Source organism: Egretta garzetta, unplaced genomic scaffold, assembly GCF_000687185.1.
Source record: "Egretta garzetta isolate BGI_Z169 unplaced genomic scaffold, ASM68718v1 scaffold61, whole genome shotgun sequence".
NCBI classification, from domain to species: Eukaryota; Metazoa; Chordata; class Aves; order Pelecaniformes; family Ardeidae; genus Egretta; species Egretta garzetta.
Window position 1 is genome coordinate 414,431 of NW_009258620.1, and position 20,358 is coordinate 434,788.

At 40.0% G+C, this 20,358-nt stretch overlaps 1 protein-coding gene across 1 annotated transcript in view; it reads right to left on the bottom strand.

Moving 5' to 3' along the window:
• Nucleotides 1-2,963: 2,963 nt before the first annotated feature.
• Nucleotides 2,964-20,358, bottom strand: part of PLCH2 (phospholipase C eta 2) — a 94,634-nt gene continuing 77,239 nt past the window's right edge. Inside the window, 8 exon segments of the mRNA XM_035903575.1 lie at nt 2,964-4,711; nt 8,297-9,356; nt 15,802-15,881; nt 16,867-17,013; nt 17,542-17,626; nt 19,080-19,204; nt 19,390-19,497; nt 19,960-20,142. Coding sequence (XP_035759468.1) covers nt 2,964-4,711; nt 8,297-9,356; nt 15,802-15,881; nt 16,867-17,013; nt 17,542-17,626; nt 19,080-19,204; nt 19,390-19,497; nt 19,960-20,142 — 3,536 coding nt within the window.

Here is a 20,358-nt window from a genome sequence, read left to right on the forward strand (position 1 = left end):
CAAAATGGGCTTTCTTTAGGCAGCGTTACCGAATTGATTGATGGACGAGGTATAGTCAAGGAAGTGTTCTCACATGTTAGCAATTTGCCTCTTCCCTGATGAAGACCAGAGGAATGAAAAGCAGAACTGCTTAGTAAGCTTCCCCTACTCAACAGTGTAGGTCCCGTGAAATAAATTCTATTCAGAGGAATAAATGGACACATCATTAATGGTCTTATGTGGTGTAACAAAACAAGCTGTAAAAGCAGTTGCTATCAATTTGGAAGCAGGAGGGCAAAATTCGCATGTACCCTAGTAAGTTAAATCCAGACACTGTTTTTTAAAAATTTGAAGGAAGATAAATGGTTTGAAGTGCTACATGACACTGCCTTCTGTGAGGTGCATTAATTTAACAAGCATTGCTTAATCAATTACAGATAAAAATAATCTGATTGTGAGACTCTGTCTTTGAAAAGACACAAACAGGCCTTTTAAACATTAGCTTTCTAAGGTTGTCAAGTTGCATGTACTTTCTTGCTTTAAAGATAAAAAAGCAGCAGCTCCCTGCAGCTTTTCAGCTCAAAACGAAAGTATTACAGAGTGACTTTTCGTCTAGAGAATGTTAATGAAATTTGCTTTGTGTTAAGACACAATGTGAGACTAATCTTGGCAGATCACACATTCTGCTGTTCATTTACCTTTTTGTCCTTCAGAGACTGCGAAGATATTGTAGGGTTACTGCAGTGCATGTTCCAAACCTGTGTTGCACAAACCTCAAGGACCTCTCATCCAAATTATGAAGACAAGCAATGAAGATCTGAGCCAGGATGGAAAACTGAGAGAGTATTTTTAGACAAAACATACTCAAGACCATTTGAAAAGATTTAATTAGAGAATTTAACCCCTCCTAGCCCCGATCTCCATGTCATGATGCTACATTAGCTACAGTTAGCCTTACATTTTGGTATCTTGGAGTTTAAGTGCTTGTGGTCAATGGATACTAAAATTAGAAACCAAGAACCCCTTTCTAGCTCTGCAATCCGCAAGCAAACTGGTGACCCTTCCAGGAGAGAGTATGAAATGAGTGAGATGCACTTTCACTGCGCACTTTGCTGGGACGGGAAGAGAAGAGATTTTTCAATGAGACCTGTGTGAAGAGCAAATTTTTGCTGCAGGATTTTCAGCCAGATTTTAAACAACCTCAGTGATGAAACAGGGCTATCTATCTTACTTGGAGAGCTGTAACAGAATAGATTAGGTCTTTGGATTATGTCTGTTTGGCTCCTAATTACATGAGTCCCTCTAGAATTTTCACCTACACAGCCATCACTGGCTGCCAAACAAAGACATCGCCTCGAAACAATCCATGTCCTGTGCATCACACAATAACAGAATGCCAGTCTGTACCAATACTTGCATGCGTTCTGGTGGACCTGAGAAAATTTGAGCTGGATCTGAAATGGCTACCATTCTGAAAAAGAGTAAAATTAAATGTTATCCACTAGGGAATTTTCAAAACAAGGCAGATAGATAGAATTAATCAAGTTTGTACATGACAAACTTCTAGACAGCATAGAAAAAGTGTTATGTTACAGCTAAAGAGTCAACAGCTGGAAGGTTAAATATGTTTATTTTAGTAGTGTAAGGTGGTTTTACAAACGTTTAGATTTTGCAGTATACACAAAAGAATCATTACAAACAAGAGCAAAATATTCTCTCAATAATAGGGACTCTATGCAGCCTCAAATAAAATTAAACCTCTGTTTCTCTTTAAAATGCATCTCAGTAAACATTCTTCTCCGTCACTGATAAAATGTACATCCATAATAAATGACATAATGGGGAGGGGGGGAACACAGACAGATGACGACATCCCTAAAAATAAAAAGTAAAAAAAAAAATGGGGAGGAAAAATTATTATTCTGTTTAGTTTGGTATTTAATTCTAAATATGTCCATCTAAAAAAATTAAATATAACTTTTTTTTTAAAACATATCATTGAAAATTTTGCATGGCAGTGCAATACAGAAAATAGCAAAATTCATCCAAAAAGTGCTATGTACAGCAGCATTGTTAAAATACCATAAAGAAGGGACGGTGCTGTTTTCAAGACGACTAGCATGCTTTTTAGCCATTTCTGAATTAAAGTCAGAAGATATTTCCTGTCTATTTTTAGTAATTCCCTTCTCTCCCCTGTCTCATTCCCACAGATTATGTTTGAGACAAGGAACAGTCACAGTTCAGTTTAAGTATGTGCATGTGTACATGTATGTGCAGGCATGTATTTGCATACACACAGATGTACATATATATATTTATATATATAAACAAGCTTGGTTTAAAAAAGCATTGCTTTGGAACATAGTGAGCGCTCTTCAAAGACAATATGGATTTTCACTGAAATAGGTCCATGATGGAAGATGGACTTTATCTACTACGTTATTAATTCACAAAACAATTACACTAAGATTTTGAATATTTCCCAGAGAAGACACCGTCAGAGGCCCCAGACTCTTCCAAAAAATAAAGCAGAACTGGGAGCATGATTTTATATTCAGCCTCTTTTCTTGGATCCACACTTTGTAAGAGTAAAATTTACCTTGGCTGTCGTTAACATCACAGAGATGTTTACCTAATACAAGAAGCAACTACAGGAATTAATAAAGAACATGAGATTTGCACAGAGCAAACTGCAAATGCAAAGAAGTGGTCACACAAATTTGAGGCTGGGAAAAGTGTAATTAAAAAAATAGAGGAAGTCAGATCATTAGGCCTGTAAAAATACGTCTCCAATTTCACTTGATTGTTCTATTTCCACAAACGGATGACAAATTCAACACTTTTGGAGTCTTGATATTAAGTACGCTTACAACCAGGGAAGGCCAGGAAGCACTAAGCCATATGAGGATATTTTGTGCCTCTCGGGTCACTATGTTTTGTTTTGACAGGAATGTAAACATTGCCTTATTCAGTGCTCCCCAGAACTACAGTTTCAGCATAAAGAAGACTTCTGTGTCAGTGTTATAATCAGTTTGGTTCTTAGGCTGGGATGTAAACACGGCAGGAGAAGCTATATCCACACAAACTGCTTTTGCAACGCTGCAGGCTCCCTCTGGATTTCCCCTCTCCTCAATGGGACTCCCACTGAGCTGGCCTAGGCTTTGCAGTCGCTGTCTCTCCTGAGCTTGCTTAGCCCTGTTGGCGATGTACCGTACCCTACTCTGACTGCGAGATGAAGACCTGCGAAGGAGTCCCAAGCTCTCCCCTTCCTCTTCAGATTCAGTTGGATCAAGACTGATAGGGGAAGTAGGTTATTTTTCCTCAGGAAAGGCTGTCAGCTTCTTTAGCTGCTCTGTCAGTTCATCCTGGGATTTGACTGAGGATCTGAGGCCTGAAGAGCGGCGCTGCTCCCGCATTGATCGAGTGACAAAACTCCTGCTGATGCTACGGTATTTGCTTTCAAAAGTGCACACAATATCATCAGAGGTAAGGTCTCCAAGACTCTTGGATTTTGCTTGGCTATTCCCAACCATATCATGTGCTTTGGATTTGTTAGATGACTGTCTGAGACTTTCCATGTACAGCCTGCTCCAGGTATGCCTTCTAGGAATGGATGAGAATGCATCCTGAGGGCTCCTGGCAAGAGGACGGGGGCACAATTCATCTGCTGGCAGCTGGCCAGACCTCAGGTTAGGATTGGATTTGCTCTTGCTCACCATTGGCATCTCGTTACTGGACGTTGTAGCAGATCGTGGGCGCATACCCTTTCTTATGGCAAGGGGCTCAAAATTTTCGTGACGGATGCCAAGATCTGGGAGGCTTTTGCGAGCTAGATTGGGTAGAGAAAGATCTATCACAGTGTCATTGGAGGACATGCTGGAAGAAGACGACATGCTGTCACGATGATTGCTGCAATCTAGCTTGCTCCAGATCCGATCATTAACAGTGGCATCAAAGTATACTTCTGCTGCAGGAGACAGGCTACTTGCAATTTTTATTAAGGCTGAGGAGTCTGACATCTTCAGTCCTTCACTCTTTGACCTTCTTACGAACACGTAAGAGCTTGTCTGAGAAACAGAAACAGGTAGATCCTGTGCAGCCTGGGCTTTCTGGGAAGTATCTGGAGGCAAAGTTGTCTGTGTGCTGTTAATCGTATTGTTTTGCTGCAGTAGAACAGCTGCTGCACCAAGTTTTTGCCCTTTGGATTCAGTGGTGCTTTTCATGTCTGTTAATACCTGACCTGGTTGGTCATTTTGCGTCTGGCAGTTTTCAGCAGGTTGGCCAGCAGTCTCACCGGCTGCCACTCCCAGCCAGGCTTTTTGAGGATGCACTGCCAATCCAGGCTGATCTTCAGCTTTACTGCGTGCCCGTGCCCAACCGTTTTCTTCTTTGAGACATCCTGCCATGCTTGACGTCTCATCTTCTTGGACTACTAAACTTGTGTCAGCTGGTCTTGTGACTGCCTGCACTTGGTCTTCTGCAGCCAGATTTGTTCTTTGTTCTCTAGTGAGTAGAGATTCTTGAGGCTGGTTGGAGGCGCTGCTTACTTCTGATCGAGATTCAGTGGAATGATCAGACACAGAGCCTTCTTCAGAATCACTGTAAGGAGTAACGGGTAGAGGGAAGAAAAGGCTGGCATGATGGTTGTCATTGGCAAGAACAGGCTCTTCAGTGATAGTTTCTAGGCTGCATAAAGAAGTCACTGACCTCTGTATTGAGAAATGGCAGACATCTACTTGGGAGACATGAAAAGATAGGAAAAAGAAAGAAAGAAGAAAAACAGAGATATAGAGTTAATTAGTTATTACAAATTGCAGTTTAGCGGAAGATTTAATTTTTATGTGTTATCATTTTGTTTTTAAGGTAGTAGTTACATATTTTAATCATAATTTTAAAAATAACTTACTATTTCAAATACCTGGCTAAAGGCAGCAAAGATTTCAGCTCATTCAGTTTTAGCTGCCCAAGAGTGCTGTTGCTTTCAAAAATTCTCAGTCCATGCACAGCACCACCATATTACTTTTCTGATTATCTTATTCAAACAACAACTGTAGCCATCAATTTCTTTGTCTCCTTTGTGTCCCCTCTCATAAACTAACTTTTCCTCCCCCACCATCCAGCACTATTTGAATTGCTTTTTTCCCCTCCTTCCAGCACTCAACCATGTCAGTATATCAGATCATCAGGCCATGTCCAATAATCAGAACACCACTGCCGAACCAACAGATATGATCCCAGTGATCAATTACACAGGAGGGAAGCAGCACAGGACTTCTGGAGCAGATTACAAATAAAAACATCTGTATGCATACAATGGAATGTAGTCAATGTGCCTTTTAAAAACAAAACAAAATCTTTAAACATACTAACTTAGTTTTCCTAAAAAAGTTTGTCATTTCTTTTTCACAAAACTATATGGACACATGGTTCATGAACACCAGGCTGACAGCACAATCCTGAAGAATCACTACAGCCACCAATTACCTGAAGAAAACGCTCTTTCCATCTGCAACGTTTATAATCTATACCCTAAGAGCCAAAGCAATCATGCCAAAAAGACCATTGCCCACATCTCCAAACCACTATCCAAACATGCATTCGAGAATTAGCAAAGCACCGCTGAGCCAGAGAACAACCTTAAGAATATAGGAGCAGACAGGTATAAGGCAGAAAACAAGCAAAAACCAGGACTACAGGCAACAAGGTGCTTGAATCAGTGACGCTCAGTAGACAGTTACCTTTGACTTGCTTGTCCTTTCAGTTCTTAACTAGAGAGAGAGAGTGTGCATGTAGAATAATAGGACAGAACAGAGGAAAAATCCAGTTAATGTAGGGAAGGCAGGTGCAGATAACAGGATAAATTAGTGCTGAGGGAGGGAAGGGAAACAGACAGAAATATTCACACATTTTTGTAGGATCCTAAGAATTTCGGACCAACCAGAGCACTCAGTGGAATCAATAAATGGACAGGCATTGAGTCCATTATTTTGTCATAGAAGAATAAAAGGCAATTTTTGCTATTGTTCAAGAAATGCACTCCACTGGACAGGGCAATGGAAGCTAGCCTCCTTTCCTCCAAAGCCCTTTGCTAATGCTATGGAAAAAAAATCACCTACATTATCAAAAAATGCCAAGGAACTATTGGCCCTTTCCTTTCAGCACCAGAATTTCCAGTCCAGCGTAGTGACAAGAAGCTTAACAACGGAGAGAGCTGTTCCATGGCCTATATGGCATTTGTTGGGAGCGTTGAACGGGAAGAAGGCACATGTGCCCATAAGCAAAATGCACCATTCACAACACAGCAGGCTTTTCAGTATCGGGAGGAGTCCAGAGCAGATCAGACTAATGAGCTCTCCTTCACCCCATCCAGGCTAGGCCATCAACGGCGATTAAGGCACATTGACAAGGCAAAATACTGGCAATCTTAATGCTGTTGCCATAAAGGGGACAACTAGAGACTATAGTTTCTTGTCTCATCCTTGTGGCACTTCCCATCAGCAGAATGTTAATTATGAAATGCAGCCATATTAGGCTAATGTTATTGGTTTCCTTGGTTTCTTGGCCCAAGGCACTAAAATAGCAGGCGGATGGGGAAAGCGTGCTGTTTGTGCAAACATCGTGTTTGTCACTGGATAATCAGCATCCAGTCCAAGTGACTGTTTCACCATTTTAAAGGTTTGCTGATTCCATGCTTGAGAAGTCAGATGGATTTAATCAAATTTCAAGCATATCACAATATTTATTTAGTGACTTGGGGGGCTGGCAGGGGAGCTGGCACTGATAATGGGAAATGGTTTCATATGTCACACTACTCAGAGCTTATGAAAAGCCTAATGCCAATAATTTAGGCATAGAAAGAGTTCTGCCACTTTGGGTTAACATCAAGTCATGGGAACTGGCAAACTTCTTCCCTCCCCCTCCCATTGTCCTGGTATTTTCCTAAAAGCCCAAAGCAGATATTGGAAAAAAAGAATAAAAAAAGGAGAAATAAAGAAAAAATTTAGACACCCATCCAGATTAAATAGATCAAACAAATAGAATATTTCAAATTTCTGTGTGAGGCTTTCAGAGAAGCCCACTATAGGTGGGCAGTCAGAATCTATTACTAAAAAAGGGGATTACATCTTAAGCAGCACGGAAGTCACTTAACTGTTCCTGAAAATGTAATCATCAATGTCCAAATTCCTTGGACAATTAACGGGAAGGGGCGGGGGCGTTTGAAGAGAAGCTCTTGTAGTCATAGACAAAAGCTGTATTTCTTTACTTCCTCATCACACTTCTATGACACAGAGAAAATCTTGTCAAAATCTCTTGCCTTCCCACCCCTCCCTGCCAAATTAGGAGGAAAAAAAAGCCAGTTTCCTTATTAAATATATACTTTGATTGCTTCTGTTCCTATTTTCCATCTTGACAAACATACAGTTCATGAGTAAAGATACAGTCATGTGATCCCAGTGACTACACACATATTCCTGGCTCAAAACAACCATAAAGTGCTGTAGCTTAAGCAGCCTTCCTTTAAATGGACACATTTTACTTTGCCGTGGGGAAATGCTAAGAGTCCACCCAGCTTGGCTTATGTCAAGTAACATCAAGTCACATACCTTGCTTCTTTATATTACACAACTGTGCCCTCAGGTCACAAGCAAATCATATACATAACATTAAGCACATCTACAAATATTTGCATACTGGAGATTCATACATTTAGGACCAGAATGGTCTGCTGTGTTCATAAAGTGTGATCTCCTGAATAACCCAGACCAGAGAATCCCATGCAGTAATCCCTGAACTGATGGAAGTAATTTCGCAAGTTCTTTGAGGAAGGAACTGGTTTTATTGTTAGCAGAGTGCACATTAGATATCATTTCTGGTGCGGTTATCCCTCAGTGAAAGACAAATACTGATAATGGAAGTACTGATCGTTAATACGGTTTTCCCATATTCAATCTCTCCTTAATGCTCTGGTTTGGATCTTAAAATTTACTTAGTATCGTACCACATTCACTAAAAAAAAAAACCCAAGGAAACAAAAAAGCCTGAACAAACAATCCAAACATTCATGGACTATTGACAGTTTTACTACTGCAGATGGTCCGCTAGGCATGGAAAGGACTAATCTAAACCAGACACATCTAGGAAAAAAAATAAAATAAAAATATTTATGCAGACTTTTTTTCTGTCATTGCCAAAAATAAAGAAAAAGAGCTCTTGATAGCAAAACAACATACAGGAGCTTCTAAGTAAAGATGCTATGCAGAAGCTGAGACAATGATGTGATCTAAGGTGGAGAAGGGTGAAGAAAATCTGGTCTTACCAGTAAAGAACATAGGGGATTTACTTCGAATTTCCTCCAATTTTTGAACGAACAAGGCGTTCATTTCCCTCTGTAGGGTGCCCACTTGCCTTCGAGAAGTTTCAGACCAGCGCTTGGGAAATTCTGGGCTTCCAAGGCTTTCTAGACTGCTGGAGTTGGAGGATATAGAGCCATTGCTGGCCGCAACCAAGTTGACAGTGCTTCCATACTTGCCACCTGATTGGCACTGCCACCGCTGCCGGGAATGAGCCTGTATTCCGTGACATTTAGATTCAACATTTTTCTTCCCTGGGGTCACAAAAGACTGGGTGCTCCTTGTTAGATCATCGGCAGTTCCAGGGCTGCTGCAAGACTGCAAATCTGATTGCCGCCTGGGCTGGCCTTTAACAGCCCAGTTTTTTAGCTCTAACCTCTCTTCTCCAGTTATACTGCTATACTGATCATGGTGAAGTATATCTTTAGCAATAGGCCTGGTAGGATGGTCACTCCACTTGCACTCTAGATCTGGGCTTTCTTTGGAACCAATCATGCATTTCATGCAATTGGTGGCCACTCCAATCCTACCAGAGCTGTTGATGGCACAGCGTGCAAAGACGCTTTGCTTCTCGCTCTGGTGCTCCTGAAGCCGGACCCTGTTAGATCTCTGTATGGGTTCACTGAAAGCAGCACCCCCTTGAGCACAACTTTGGCTTTTGGCTTTACGAGAACTATGGGCCTTACCTTTCAACCCCTTGCCATGTACCTCCCCACTGGCACCATCTCTGGGAGCTGGTGACAGGGAAGCACTTTCTGGCTCTTGCTCCAAGCGAGGTTGTGAGGCAGCTTCCACTTCACGGTCTTCACCAGCCCCTTCAGAGCTGTTGTCTTTTGTGTCAAAAGCAATTTCAGGAAAGCCCTTCTTGTTCTTCTTCTGGCTTTTGGTGGGTGCACTGGCTGTCCGTCTCAAGAGGTGGCTGCTAAAGGAATGTTTGCGATGGAGCTGACCAGCAGCATGACTGTCCAGAGAGGCCTGCTTTGGATTTCTGAGAAACAGGCCTTTTAGACCTAGAGCTTGTTTGGCCTGGAAAATTAAAAAAAAAAATTAAAAAAAAAAATCCTTAGTAGGAAATGCAAGTGTCCTCCCTTGGGCACAGGAACTCAGGTACAAATGATCAGTTCACATATGCACGCACATACAGAGTCTCCTGCCACATTCCTGTCATCAGCACGAGAACTAACCCAGAAATAGGACAGAGGTTAAAAATGAAAAAAATCAGTAACAGCACCTTTGCAAAATTTCACATCTTTTTTGTTGAGCTATGGTTTTAAATAAATTTTTCCAGCCAGGCTTATCTCTGTATCATCATTTTCTTACTAGTATATAGGTACTTACAACATAAACATTAGATTTTCCTATGATTCTACTTGGAAATGAATATAAATCTACTCTTGAGCGTTTGTGAAAACTATACAAAATCTAAATCAACCCCAGCCCCCCCTTAAGTTAAGATGCAAGTCTCCTAGATTCCCAAAGTCATCCGTACTTCTCCAAAGGCAACATGGAACAGCTAAAACAGGTTCTGTCTCTGAATCGCCTCTGAAAGGACCACCACTGATTACAGAGGGAGAGTATAGAGACTAGCTTTCCGATCTGGGCACCCAAAGCATATGTATTTAAAGAACATAGTGTAAATGCTTCCTCTGAATGGCCACAGGGGAATTAGTGCAACCTAGCTCCTGCCCTGTGAATTCGCAGTCTAGCAAACTGTGCTCTACTAGGAAATAAAGCAATAAATGCTGCAAGCTTTTGTTATCTTGGTGTCATTACTAGCTTTGGGGCCTTGCCCAAGTTAAGGCCCGATGGAAAATGCAGTAGTTAAAAATTAAGCATGTTTTTCAATAAATCAAATCACCAGCAATTTTTTCGACTTAAACACATTAGGACTGGGCCAGTTAGAATTGCTGGTGATTTCAGTTAAATTGGAAACATAAAGCTGCATTATCCGCCTTGTGCAGAACATTATACTTGGGCAGATCTGGACATCAGATTCTGTCAAACCTAATTTTTCCCGTTTCCTGAACTGGAGATAGCGACTAGCTCTCACAGACAAGGAATTTGTGGCATGAAACAGAGGTCCCAGCTCTGGAGCAAAACTGAATGCTCTGAGTAAATGAGAAGAAGAAATTGGAAAAAAACAAAACAAAACACAAAACAAGCTATAGGAATGGTGGTAATTTTAAAAAGTTACTTAGACGATAATAAATTGCATGTTCAAATGGAGATTTACATTCTTTAGGAACTGTTGGGAAATAAAGAGTGGATATAAGCATAGCACATTTTTTGGTATAAAGGAGATGTACACTTCAATTGAATTGAGCGCTGTCAGGAACAGCAGTTGAACCATATGCATGACAAATGATCATCAAATATTTCACTTTCTACCTGTGTGATTAGATTTTCATAGTTTCCTACCATACAATACTTATCCAAAGACACTCATGTATGTTTTCATCACTGAAGAAACACACTATAAACAAGCGAAGTTAGTCAGGGTGACAATACAGTACTTCATATACTTCAGTAGTTATTTAAGCATTAAACATATATATTCACCATCATAAATCTCCCACCATCATACAATTGATTTACATTTCAGTGAAGCAGAGTTTCAGCATTCCTGTAAACATTCCAGGTGTACTTGCCAACTTTTAAAGCAGTAGGCTGATGCCTGATAAAGGGTATATTGGTTTTGCTCTGTATGTAGGGCCTCATAAACATGAATCACTTAAAGCAGAGAATGAGGTATTTCCCTCCTAATCTACTTCTCCTCCTTTGTTCCCTTTATTTCCCGCTTCGATCAGACTCTATTTAGTAGCTGTAGCATAAAGACTGAACAGAGTACATAAGCCTATGATTGAAATGCATTGTAAGAAAGTGGTGATAAAATGTGATCGGCATCCACGCTTGTTGGCACTTGCTGTCAGTTCAATTTTTACCCTGTGATGTCATGTGAGGTCACATTTCTGCAGTGGCAAACCACGGCACAGAAATGTCTCATTTAAATTACAATGGTCTGTATTTCATCCCCAAATATTTGAGTGCATCCTCATGCATTTCAAATTTTGCTTTGTAGGACTTAATGGATAGATATTAGCTGCACTGTACAGTAACCCTGGGTTAAAAGTTGCTTTTATTCATAGGTGTCCTGCTCAATCGGGCATATGGGATCAAGGTTTATTTGTCTGACAAAAAGCCCAGTGAAAGCACTCAGAATATTATTTTTATAATTGACTGAAGCTTAGTTACCATATGTCAAGATCCAGTGTGAGGAGATGATGATTAAAAAGAGACCTAAAATGGCCTTAAAAGTATATAGAGGATCAGATAAAGAAGGTAGGGATTGATTTTTCCCCTACAAGGCAAAGAAAATGTAATTGGAATATTAAGAAACGTTCTGTGAGAGCCAGACTATTGAACAGTCTGCTTGGATCATTGTGAATCCACTTTTGCTAGAAAGCTTCAAAACGAGATTATGCATTTGTTAAGGAGTGAAGGGAAAAAAGCATTCTGCTCCAATGGGCACAAGTTGGCAAGTACATACAGTTATTGCTATAGAAATCAGACAATATCAATATTTGCAAAACCCAGGAAAAAATTGTCATACATACACACACACAAATAATATCCAACAAAAATAGAAGAAAAGCACTGATGGAATGGGTGACACGCAGCGCAGGGCCCCAGGTATCGCTCTAGCTTATTTGGTGCATCTTTGTTAAGGTAGCCACTGTTGCTTGAATCAGTGGAGTGATTCAAGAACCCAAAGACAAATTTGGTTAACTTAGAAAAAAAGAACTTAAAAGAAAAAAGGGGGGGAAGCGGGGAAGAGAGAGCCGTTTTGACGGAGATCCAGAACATGTGCTTTCAGCTTCTAGTCCAGCTTTTACAGGGCTATTTCACTCTTTAAAGTAGACTTGAAAAACAGCACAAGAGGCTTTCCCACAATTTAGCAAACAATTCACTCTTAATGTTCTTTTCCGTGTGAAAGAAGTGTTTTGAATTATAGCACACCAGACAAAAGACAGTAGAGGTAGAGACTCAAAGAAGAGAGAAAGGGAGGGCATAGAAGGACTTTTATCCTGGATCTGCTTCATACATGGAGGGCTCTCTGGCTGGTCAATGACCCAACGGAACTGACCAAGTCAAATGTTGCAATTCATGTTACATGAGTTGAGGAGCTTCAAAATGCTAATAAGGAAACATTGATGCTAATGAAGCAGCTAGTTAGAGGCATGCAGGGGTGTGGTGGTGGTCACTACACCTCCCTGAGGCAGGAGGGGGTACCTTCGAGGCGTCTAAAAATGCTCTGCTTCTAAAAGTAGACTTTTTTGACATAGAGAAGCCCACTGAAATCACAAACAGACAGAGTAAAGGCAAAAGAACAGTGAGGGAGGATCTCAGAGATATGCACATCTAGAAAACCACAAGAATTTCTGCAATACATGAATAGACTACAGAAGAGACAGAGACAAAGAAAAACATCTCCAGGAAATAGTGCAGTCTAAAAGAGATTTCAGTTAAACACAAGCTAAGGTGGAAAAAAAAAAAATCTAAGACTGCTTTAGAAATATCAAGCTACTGAGCAGGTGGAATAGCTACATTTAGAAAAAAGCCCCAGAAGGTTAATGCTTGCATTAGAATATCTGGATTAATAAAGGATGGGTAAAACCAGGCTGATAACCGTGGTGATTTTTATGCCCACAATTAAGAGAGGGGAAACAGAGAAATAATTCTAGTTTGAACAGAACTCTGTTAACTGAAAAATCAAAGCAGAACACGATTCAGAGAGACCAAACCAGAAAGGGCTATGTGATATGTGTTCCATATGTTCAGTAGTTTTTATTAAAAATTATAACTTTAAAAAAAAAACAAACCACATACAAACTTTCCTTCCAAATCCTTGTATTTTAATCACGTCAGTGCACAGCACCAGCATCTTAACACCAGCAAAGCCAAGGAGACTGCAATGATAGTGAGAGGTAATAAGGGGTGTCTAATAGAACACGAAAAGGGAATAAAGCAATCAAAAAAACCAAATCAGTGCAGCAGATTGGATGCTAGTGGATAAGGACAGGGAGGAGACACTGCGATACACAAGGGTTTTTCAGTTGTTTAAAACACTTACCAAGAAAATCTAATGTCCTCAAAATAGCTGCCAAAGTTTAAATGGGCATCTTGCCCTACTGCAAATTATAACTATCACCAGCCAGTTACTCACGAAGAAGCCAAGAAGAGCAAATACTTGTGAAAGGCTGGGTGAAGTAAGGATTAAAAGAGAGATAATACCTTACAATATTGCCAAAGAAGATTTGAGGTGAAAGCTCTTAAAACATTCACAAAGATTATGAACACTCTCTTTCATGAAACACTGCTATCAAGAGTGTTCCAAGTCACTGGACTTGGAAGCTGAGGAAGTTAACTACTCAGTGATTAAGGCAGGCAGACCCAGTTTGTCTTTTATTTTAAAATCCCATTTGCCAGTGGATACTAAGCTACAGACTTTGACTTCCAATGAAGGATACTGAAGTATTTGCTATCCTTACAATAGTACTGACAGAGCAGTGCAGAGGACATCACCTGAAAGTAGCAAACAACTGGAGCATCATGAATGCACACAACACTGGGAAGAGGAGGAGAATCTGTCTGTTCTCCATCATTTTGACTAAGAACAGAACAGAAAAGAAGAATTTACAAAAAGGATGAGTACGGCTGGCCAGGGCAGTCATCTCTGCTGGATGCATATAGCAAATAGGTGCCTGCTTTCATTAGAGGACATAGGTGAGGGACAGAGTCACAAATCAGATCAATTCAATTCCCACTGGCCTCATGCCCAAGGCTGAGCTATCTGACTTTCTTGTTACAGTCATGGAGAGTTTGGTAGAACTATTCAAGAAAGAGCAATAGATCTGAACACAGGAACTCCAAAGAAGTTCATGACAAAATTTAAAGCTGTTTGAATCAGTGCCAATGCATGCATCCAGCAAGTGTCCATAAGGTTACTGAGACAATTGCATCCCTACCCACAGTCAAAACAGGCATGACTTATGTCCTATACAGCTCCCTTGAACACAAAGAAGTTGTCAGGAAAGATCTTAGCATTGAAATGTTCAGCCTGCCGTCACTTTGCGCTGAAGCCTGGGAATAAATGACCTTTTTATCATGACCTGGGTGCCAGTATTTTATCTGTGACAGGCCCTACAGTCCAAAATTAAACATTGCTCTGTCCTGCTCAGACCAACACCAACCACTTCTGTTTCACCTAAATCTTCTAAAGTCTCTTGCTCAATAGAGCTAAATTCAAACAGATTCATAATGCCATCACAAAGAGTTTCAGGCAAGACTCCTAGTCCTGTCAGGATGAAGCTGCACCTGCCTAAAGGTTTTGTATGAGACATCAAATAAACAGGAACTGAGCTAAGATGTCTGAAGTGACATTCTTTCCAGAAATAGCCCTTCTTCCTATAAATACAAACCAAAGCTTTCCTGGGATTTCTCTTTCTTTCATCCCACAAAAATCTGGATTAAAATGTAGCAGTTTAAGAAACTGCCTTCCTTTTAAGATTCTTACATGAACAACACAAGGAACTCCGAATTCCCAGTCTGTTCAATGCCGCCTCCTGCTGTCACGCTGCTGATATTACAGCTTGTTACTACAGAAAGCTCAGCCTGTCACTGCGAGGGGGTATAAACTGGTTTTGAGATCCTCAAGGCACTGTAAGATACTTAGTTACGTGAATTCCATTGAAATTAATACCATAGAAGTAACTAAATCCACCGCACTGCCAGGAAAGAATCTATCTTATTTTCAGCTGGCTTAGGAAAAGCGTGAAGTTAGGGCTTTACTTTCAGCTTGGAGTTATTCATGTGAATTTGGATATAGCACCCAGATGTATTTTTCCTGCATGTGAAGCAAACACACTCTTAATAACAGATAAGTAGTGAAAATAAGTCCAACAACTTATTTCCTCTTATTTCCAATAATCATCTCCCCTCTGCATTTTAAGTGTTATTATGGGAAAACTCCAAAGCGAATAACCCTTAAGAATTTAATTAAATTTAAAAAGCAAAAGTATCAGGCAGACAGAACCTTTCTAGAACAAGCTTTGCAGGCAACAAGCACTCATGGTTCAGGTGCACAACCTTTTGTTCAGCGAGGTGCACTTGGACACAACCATACTTATTTATAAAAATGTGTGCATGCTGCAATGAAATAACCTTGCCCTCTGGCTCCCTCAAAAAGGCACCGCAAGAATATCTTTTCATCACTTTCCCTCCGATTTGCCCTTATCTCCATGTATATTCAGACAGACCTCAGGCTACCACGGCAATCAGAGATGAAGTTTACTTTAGTTGCACAAACGTGTTAGCTTGGACCTTCACCCACCGGGCTTCCCTAGTGCGATACAGAATCCTGTCAGTTCATTTACATATGCAAGCCGTATTACATTACACTGAAGGCACTCACCTTACCACAGATGTCATTAATAGTCACATGAACAAAGATGGACGCCTCTTCTATACCTTCCAGGTACACGTGTCGGTAACCTGAAACAGAGTGAACAGAGCTGATAAGGAGTTGAAACATGATAGGAAGCAACTCTCCTTTTGTAAAAGATATTAATGAGTTTTTCCCAGCTCCTCCCCGCAATAAGCATCCAGGCTTGTGCTTCACCTAGCCACATTCAGTTATCTAAGAGTTACCCCACTTACAAACTTAACAGCCATTTCTTCTTGTCCCTTTTCTTTTATAAAAGAGTCGTGTCCTGTTTTTTCCATTATTGCTGCTGTCAATCTGTGACACAAACTTGACTACATTCTCTCTTGGGGAGTTACAGTCCATTATTAATACTGCAAACATTTCAACCAAGTTAATTTTATTGAGACTGGATGCTTGTTTTCAATCTTAACACAACCTTTTTTCTTTACTTTGAAAGAAAGGGAAAATAAACACAGAAGAAGCTTTAATGTGAAAGAAGAATGTGAATTGAAAACAGAAATGGAAAACTGACAGAAAATGTTATTTAATTACCTGCATTCCGTGATTAGAATAGGTAACTATCAGTTCTATATTAAACTATTACTGATAGTAATAAGTCCAATCAAAACTCTAGAGTCTTTCAAAAACTGGTGTGAAGAAAATGGAGGAAAAAGCAGTATAACAGCAGTAAAGATTCTGTGTGGTAGTCTTCCGAGCCCACAATATTTAGCCATACTGCTTAACAATCTTACCCATTTTTTGAAAATCTAGTCTCACAGAGGTAACTTCATCATCATATAAGTCAGGAGTGGACCAAGGTGAAGAACTCAGGGTCCAAACTCCCAGTCTCTTGTCCTAACTAGGATCGAGTCTTCATCATCATGTAAGTCAGGAGTGGACCAAGGTGAAGGGTCCAAACTCCCAGTCTCTTGTCCTAACTAGAAATTTCTGCAGCAGGTGCATACACACACATTAATCCAGCATTTACAGCTTCAGTTATCACAGAAAAAAGTCCTAGTGAACTGATTTGGGGTTTCACCATTTCTGTCTTACCTGGCATCATACTGCTGAAAGCTATTGTTCTCTGTCCAATAAAATCACGCCCAATTGGATCATGATCCCACACAAGGAACCGAATCAGTGCAATCTCTGGCATGTGTACTGTGAACACCAACGTTTCCTCCCACATTGGGTTAAAACCTCGGAATGAAGGAATCAGCTTTTAGACATTTCATTCACAAAATGCAAGAAGAAAGACGACTATCTACGTAAGGAATGCCTAAACTGCAATGTCATTAAAGTTTTCGCAATAGTTTGATCATTGTTTTTGGAAAATCCAGTACTCCCACTCACTTCAGCAGCAGACACTACAGCACAAGAATTTGCAAGGAATGGAGTTGGATCTTACCTAAATTTGGCCCTGCCTTCAGCAGGTTTTTGGACAACCTGACTTTCTTTTGACCACAGCAAGCTCAAAATATCCTTTGCTCTTACACAATAAGAAGTCACACAAATTACTTGTTTTACACCAAGACCTTCACAACACTATACCAACTCAGTCGAACAATTCAAGACCCAAGTCTGATTAACGTCAAGAATGCTTAAATCAAAACTTCAGTGCTTTGCCATAATAGGCATCAAATTTCATCTACTTGCACCTTTATGAACAAAACTTGCCTGAAAGAGGATGTTTCAGCCATAAAAAACCTAAAAACCACATAATCTTACCATTATCATCAACTACTCTAGTTTGTTCTTTGAAGCAATCAACAGGTAAGCCTATAACTTCTACTTCAACAAACGGATCTATGATCTGGAAAACAGAAAGTAACAAATATTGAAAGAGTGACAACGATGAAGTTCAAGCACATGGCTTTTACAATGTGGGCACTGTACATTGTCTCAAAAATTATTGGTCCTGAGCCTTTCTGTAACAGATTATTATGCTGATGAGACATCTCTGGCTAAATCACCTAACACACTGGGTGCAGATTGTTTCTTAAGATTATTTAGGCATTTTATCTTAATAGTGTTAATTTTCCCATATATTGTTGGCTCCTGACACGGGGATTAAGTTTGTATGCTTTGCAGGCACTTAAAATAATGACTGTTTGCAGTTGTAGGGAACTGGGTTCATGGGCTCAGCTAGTTTTCTTCCAGGATTATGTTCTGCATGAGCTAATTCCCCTACTGCTCAGGATAAAATGGAATTCCAACAGATTATTCTTCCTCTTCTGAAATATGAGTGCAATCTGAATTGGGACAAATTCCAATCTGTTGCATACGTGATATTAATAAACATAGAGATAAAGAAAGAAATGGAAATAAATGAATTAAAACATAGGTAGGTTCATTAAACCCTCAGTATGACTCTACTGTGTTTGTTTCTTAGGGAAGTTTACCTGGTTTGATGTAGTTACCTAAAGAGTTCTGTGGAGAAAGAGTATTTAGAAGCTCGTTGCAACATTCAAAATCAAGCCTGTGAGAACTTGTTTGAGCAGTTTGATTCTAACTGCAAAAGGCTGAAAGGAAATTTTAATTCTGACAAAACTTCATCCTAGCATTCATTAAAGACAAATGTTTAATAAAGTCATGTGGATGACATTGCGGCACCAACAAACAGCGTAAGAAATGAAGAAGAAAGCCTCTTCAAAAAGTTGCCAAGAGGTTGCAAATCTGGCTCCTTTTAGTCTGATATTTCATTAAGTGAAGTTGCCAGGTGTTTTATAAAACAAATAAGGGAGCACCAAAAAAAAAATTTAAAAAGAAAAAATAAATCACACAACAGAAGCCAAAATGAAGGACAGAAAGAAAACGTGTAGTAATACTGTGCTAAATGGAGGACTGGGAGCAGAGTCATGCAAGCAGAGGGAAGGACTCCCAAGTTGCCTGGCAAGATCAGCAGTTTCCTACATATTTTTTTTTTAAGAGACAGACTGAATTGGCTCTATTTGCAAGGGTGTTTTGGAGGGAGGATCTTTAGAGTACTATGGTAAGTAGAAAGTCATCACGATGAGCTTATTGGCCCCTTTTTGCTTCTCCTGGAGGCAGTATATTTACAATTGGAGGAAAAACATGAAACCATTGCTGTGACGCTTAGAAGTGAAGTAAACCACCTAAAGATCTAGGATGCTCATGACCCAATTTATTCATGTTCTATGTCTCCTGACAGATAATGGCAGGAAGTTAAATCCTCATCCTTAGCCCAGCCAATATGGAAATAAACCTTCTCCAACATACGAGAACAATCACCGATAGTCCCATACCTCTCCTCTGTCTCCCAACATGGAATCACGTGGTTTTGGGAGTTGTTGACCACTGATAATTCTTAGAACCAGCTGTTTCTTCAACTGACCAGGCAGTGGGTCTTCAGAATTTGGATTAAAGACACCTGTAAGAATGAGAAGTCACATAATGTGAAAGTAGTGCAGTTTTGGGGATGACTTTAGTTACAGATACCTTCTGGCCTCTTTGCTTCTAGCATCAGAAATACATTTTTAAACAAACTATAATAAGGAGCCACACCCACTCTTCTCATGCAATAAGTGATACAGTTATTTTGCTCATTTTTCTTACCTTGACACATGCAGTTTGGTTTGAGGACATAGCCACAATTCCCATTGGCACTAAATTTGGCCCGGTTCAGTTGCAGCATTCTCCCCTCTGACTGGTAGTTTAGTGCAACTATTTTAAAAAAAAAAAAGTAATATTACTTACTGAGTATGTTAATGACTTTCTTGTTTGTAGAACCAAGTTAAAGGAAGGACACCTAAATAGATTTTCATATTTGACTTTTTGGATGCAAACCCTCAAATGTTTTATGAAAAAGAATTCTTATATAACACATCACAACTTCAGGGAGAGAAGCTCTCCAAAAGAGTCTGAACTCTGAAGTCTTCTTGCATTTGAGAAGTTCACTTATTTCCCTTTATCAGACAACTACATGCAAGACACACATGTGTAAGACACACGTTTGAGGTAATCCATCCAGGTAACAACATAGACAATAACAAGGAGGACTCAATTGTCAGTCAAGTTGGATGAGCAGAGAACTCAAAAGGGTAATTTAAAGGGTGATTCCAGAGCTCCTATTAAAACATCCCTCCCAAAATAAAACAAAAATAAACAAGTTTTTTTTCTGCTCACCAAGTTGGCAGCCAGCATTCCAGAATGGCTGGGGATTGTAGTTGCTAGAATCCACACGATAAGAAGATGGGTAGATGCGAGACAACTGATGCTGGTTGAAACGTAGATACTGTGCTGGCTTTTGCTGCAGTATCTGGTGGGCTTTTGTTTCACTGAAAGAAGAAACCTGCCAGCTGGAAGAGACTACAAAGAAGAGAGGAGGAGATGAGAGGTAATCTCCTTATTTATTTATTTATTATCTAGCTAAAGCATTCAAAACTACATAGCACTAGTTCCTTACAACTATCGAGCATCTTTTGAATACATGCCGCTCAGAGGGAACTATGCTTTTCTTACATTACAGCAAAATCATTGTGCTTATAGGAGGAGTTATGGTTGGGAAAATGAAGCTGAATATAA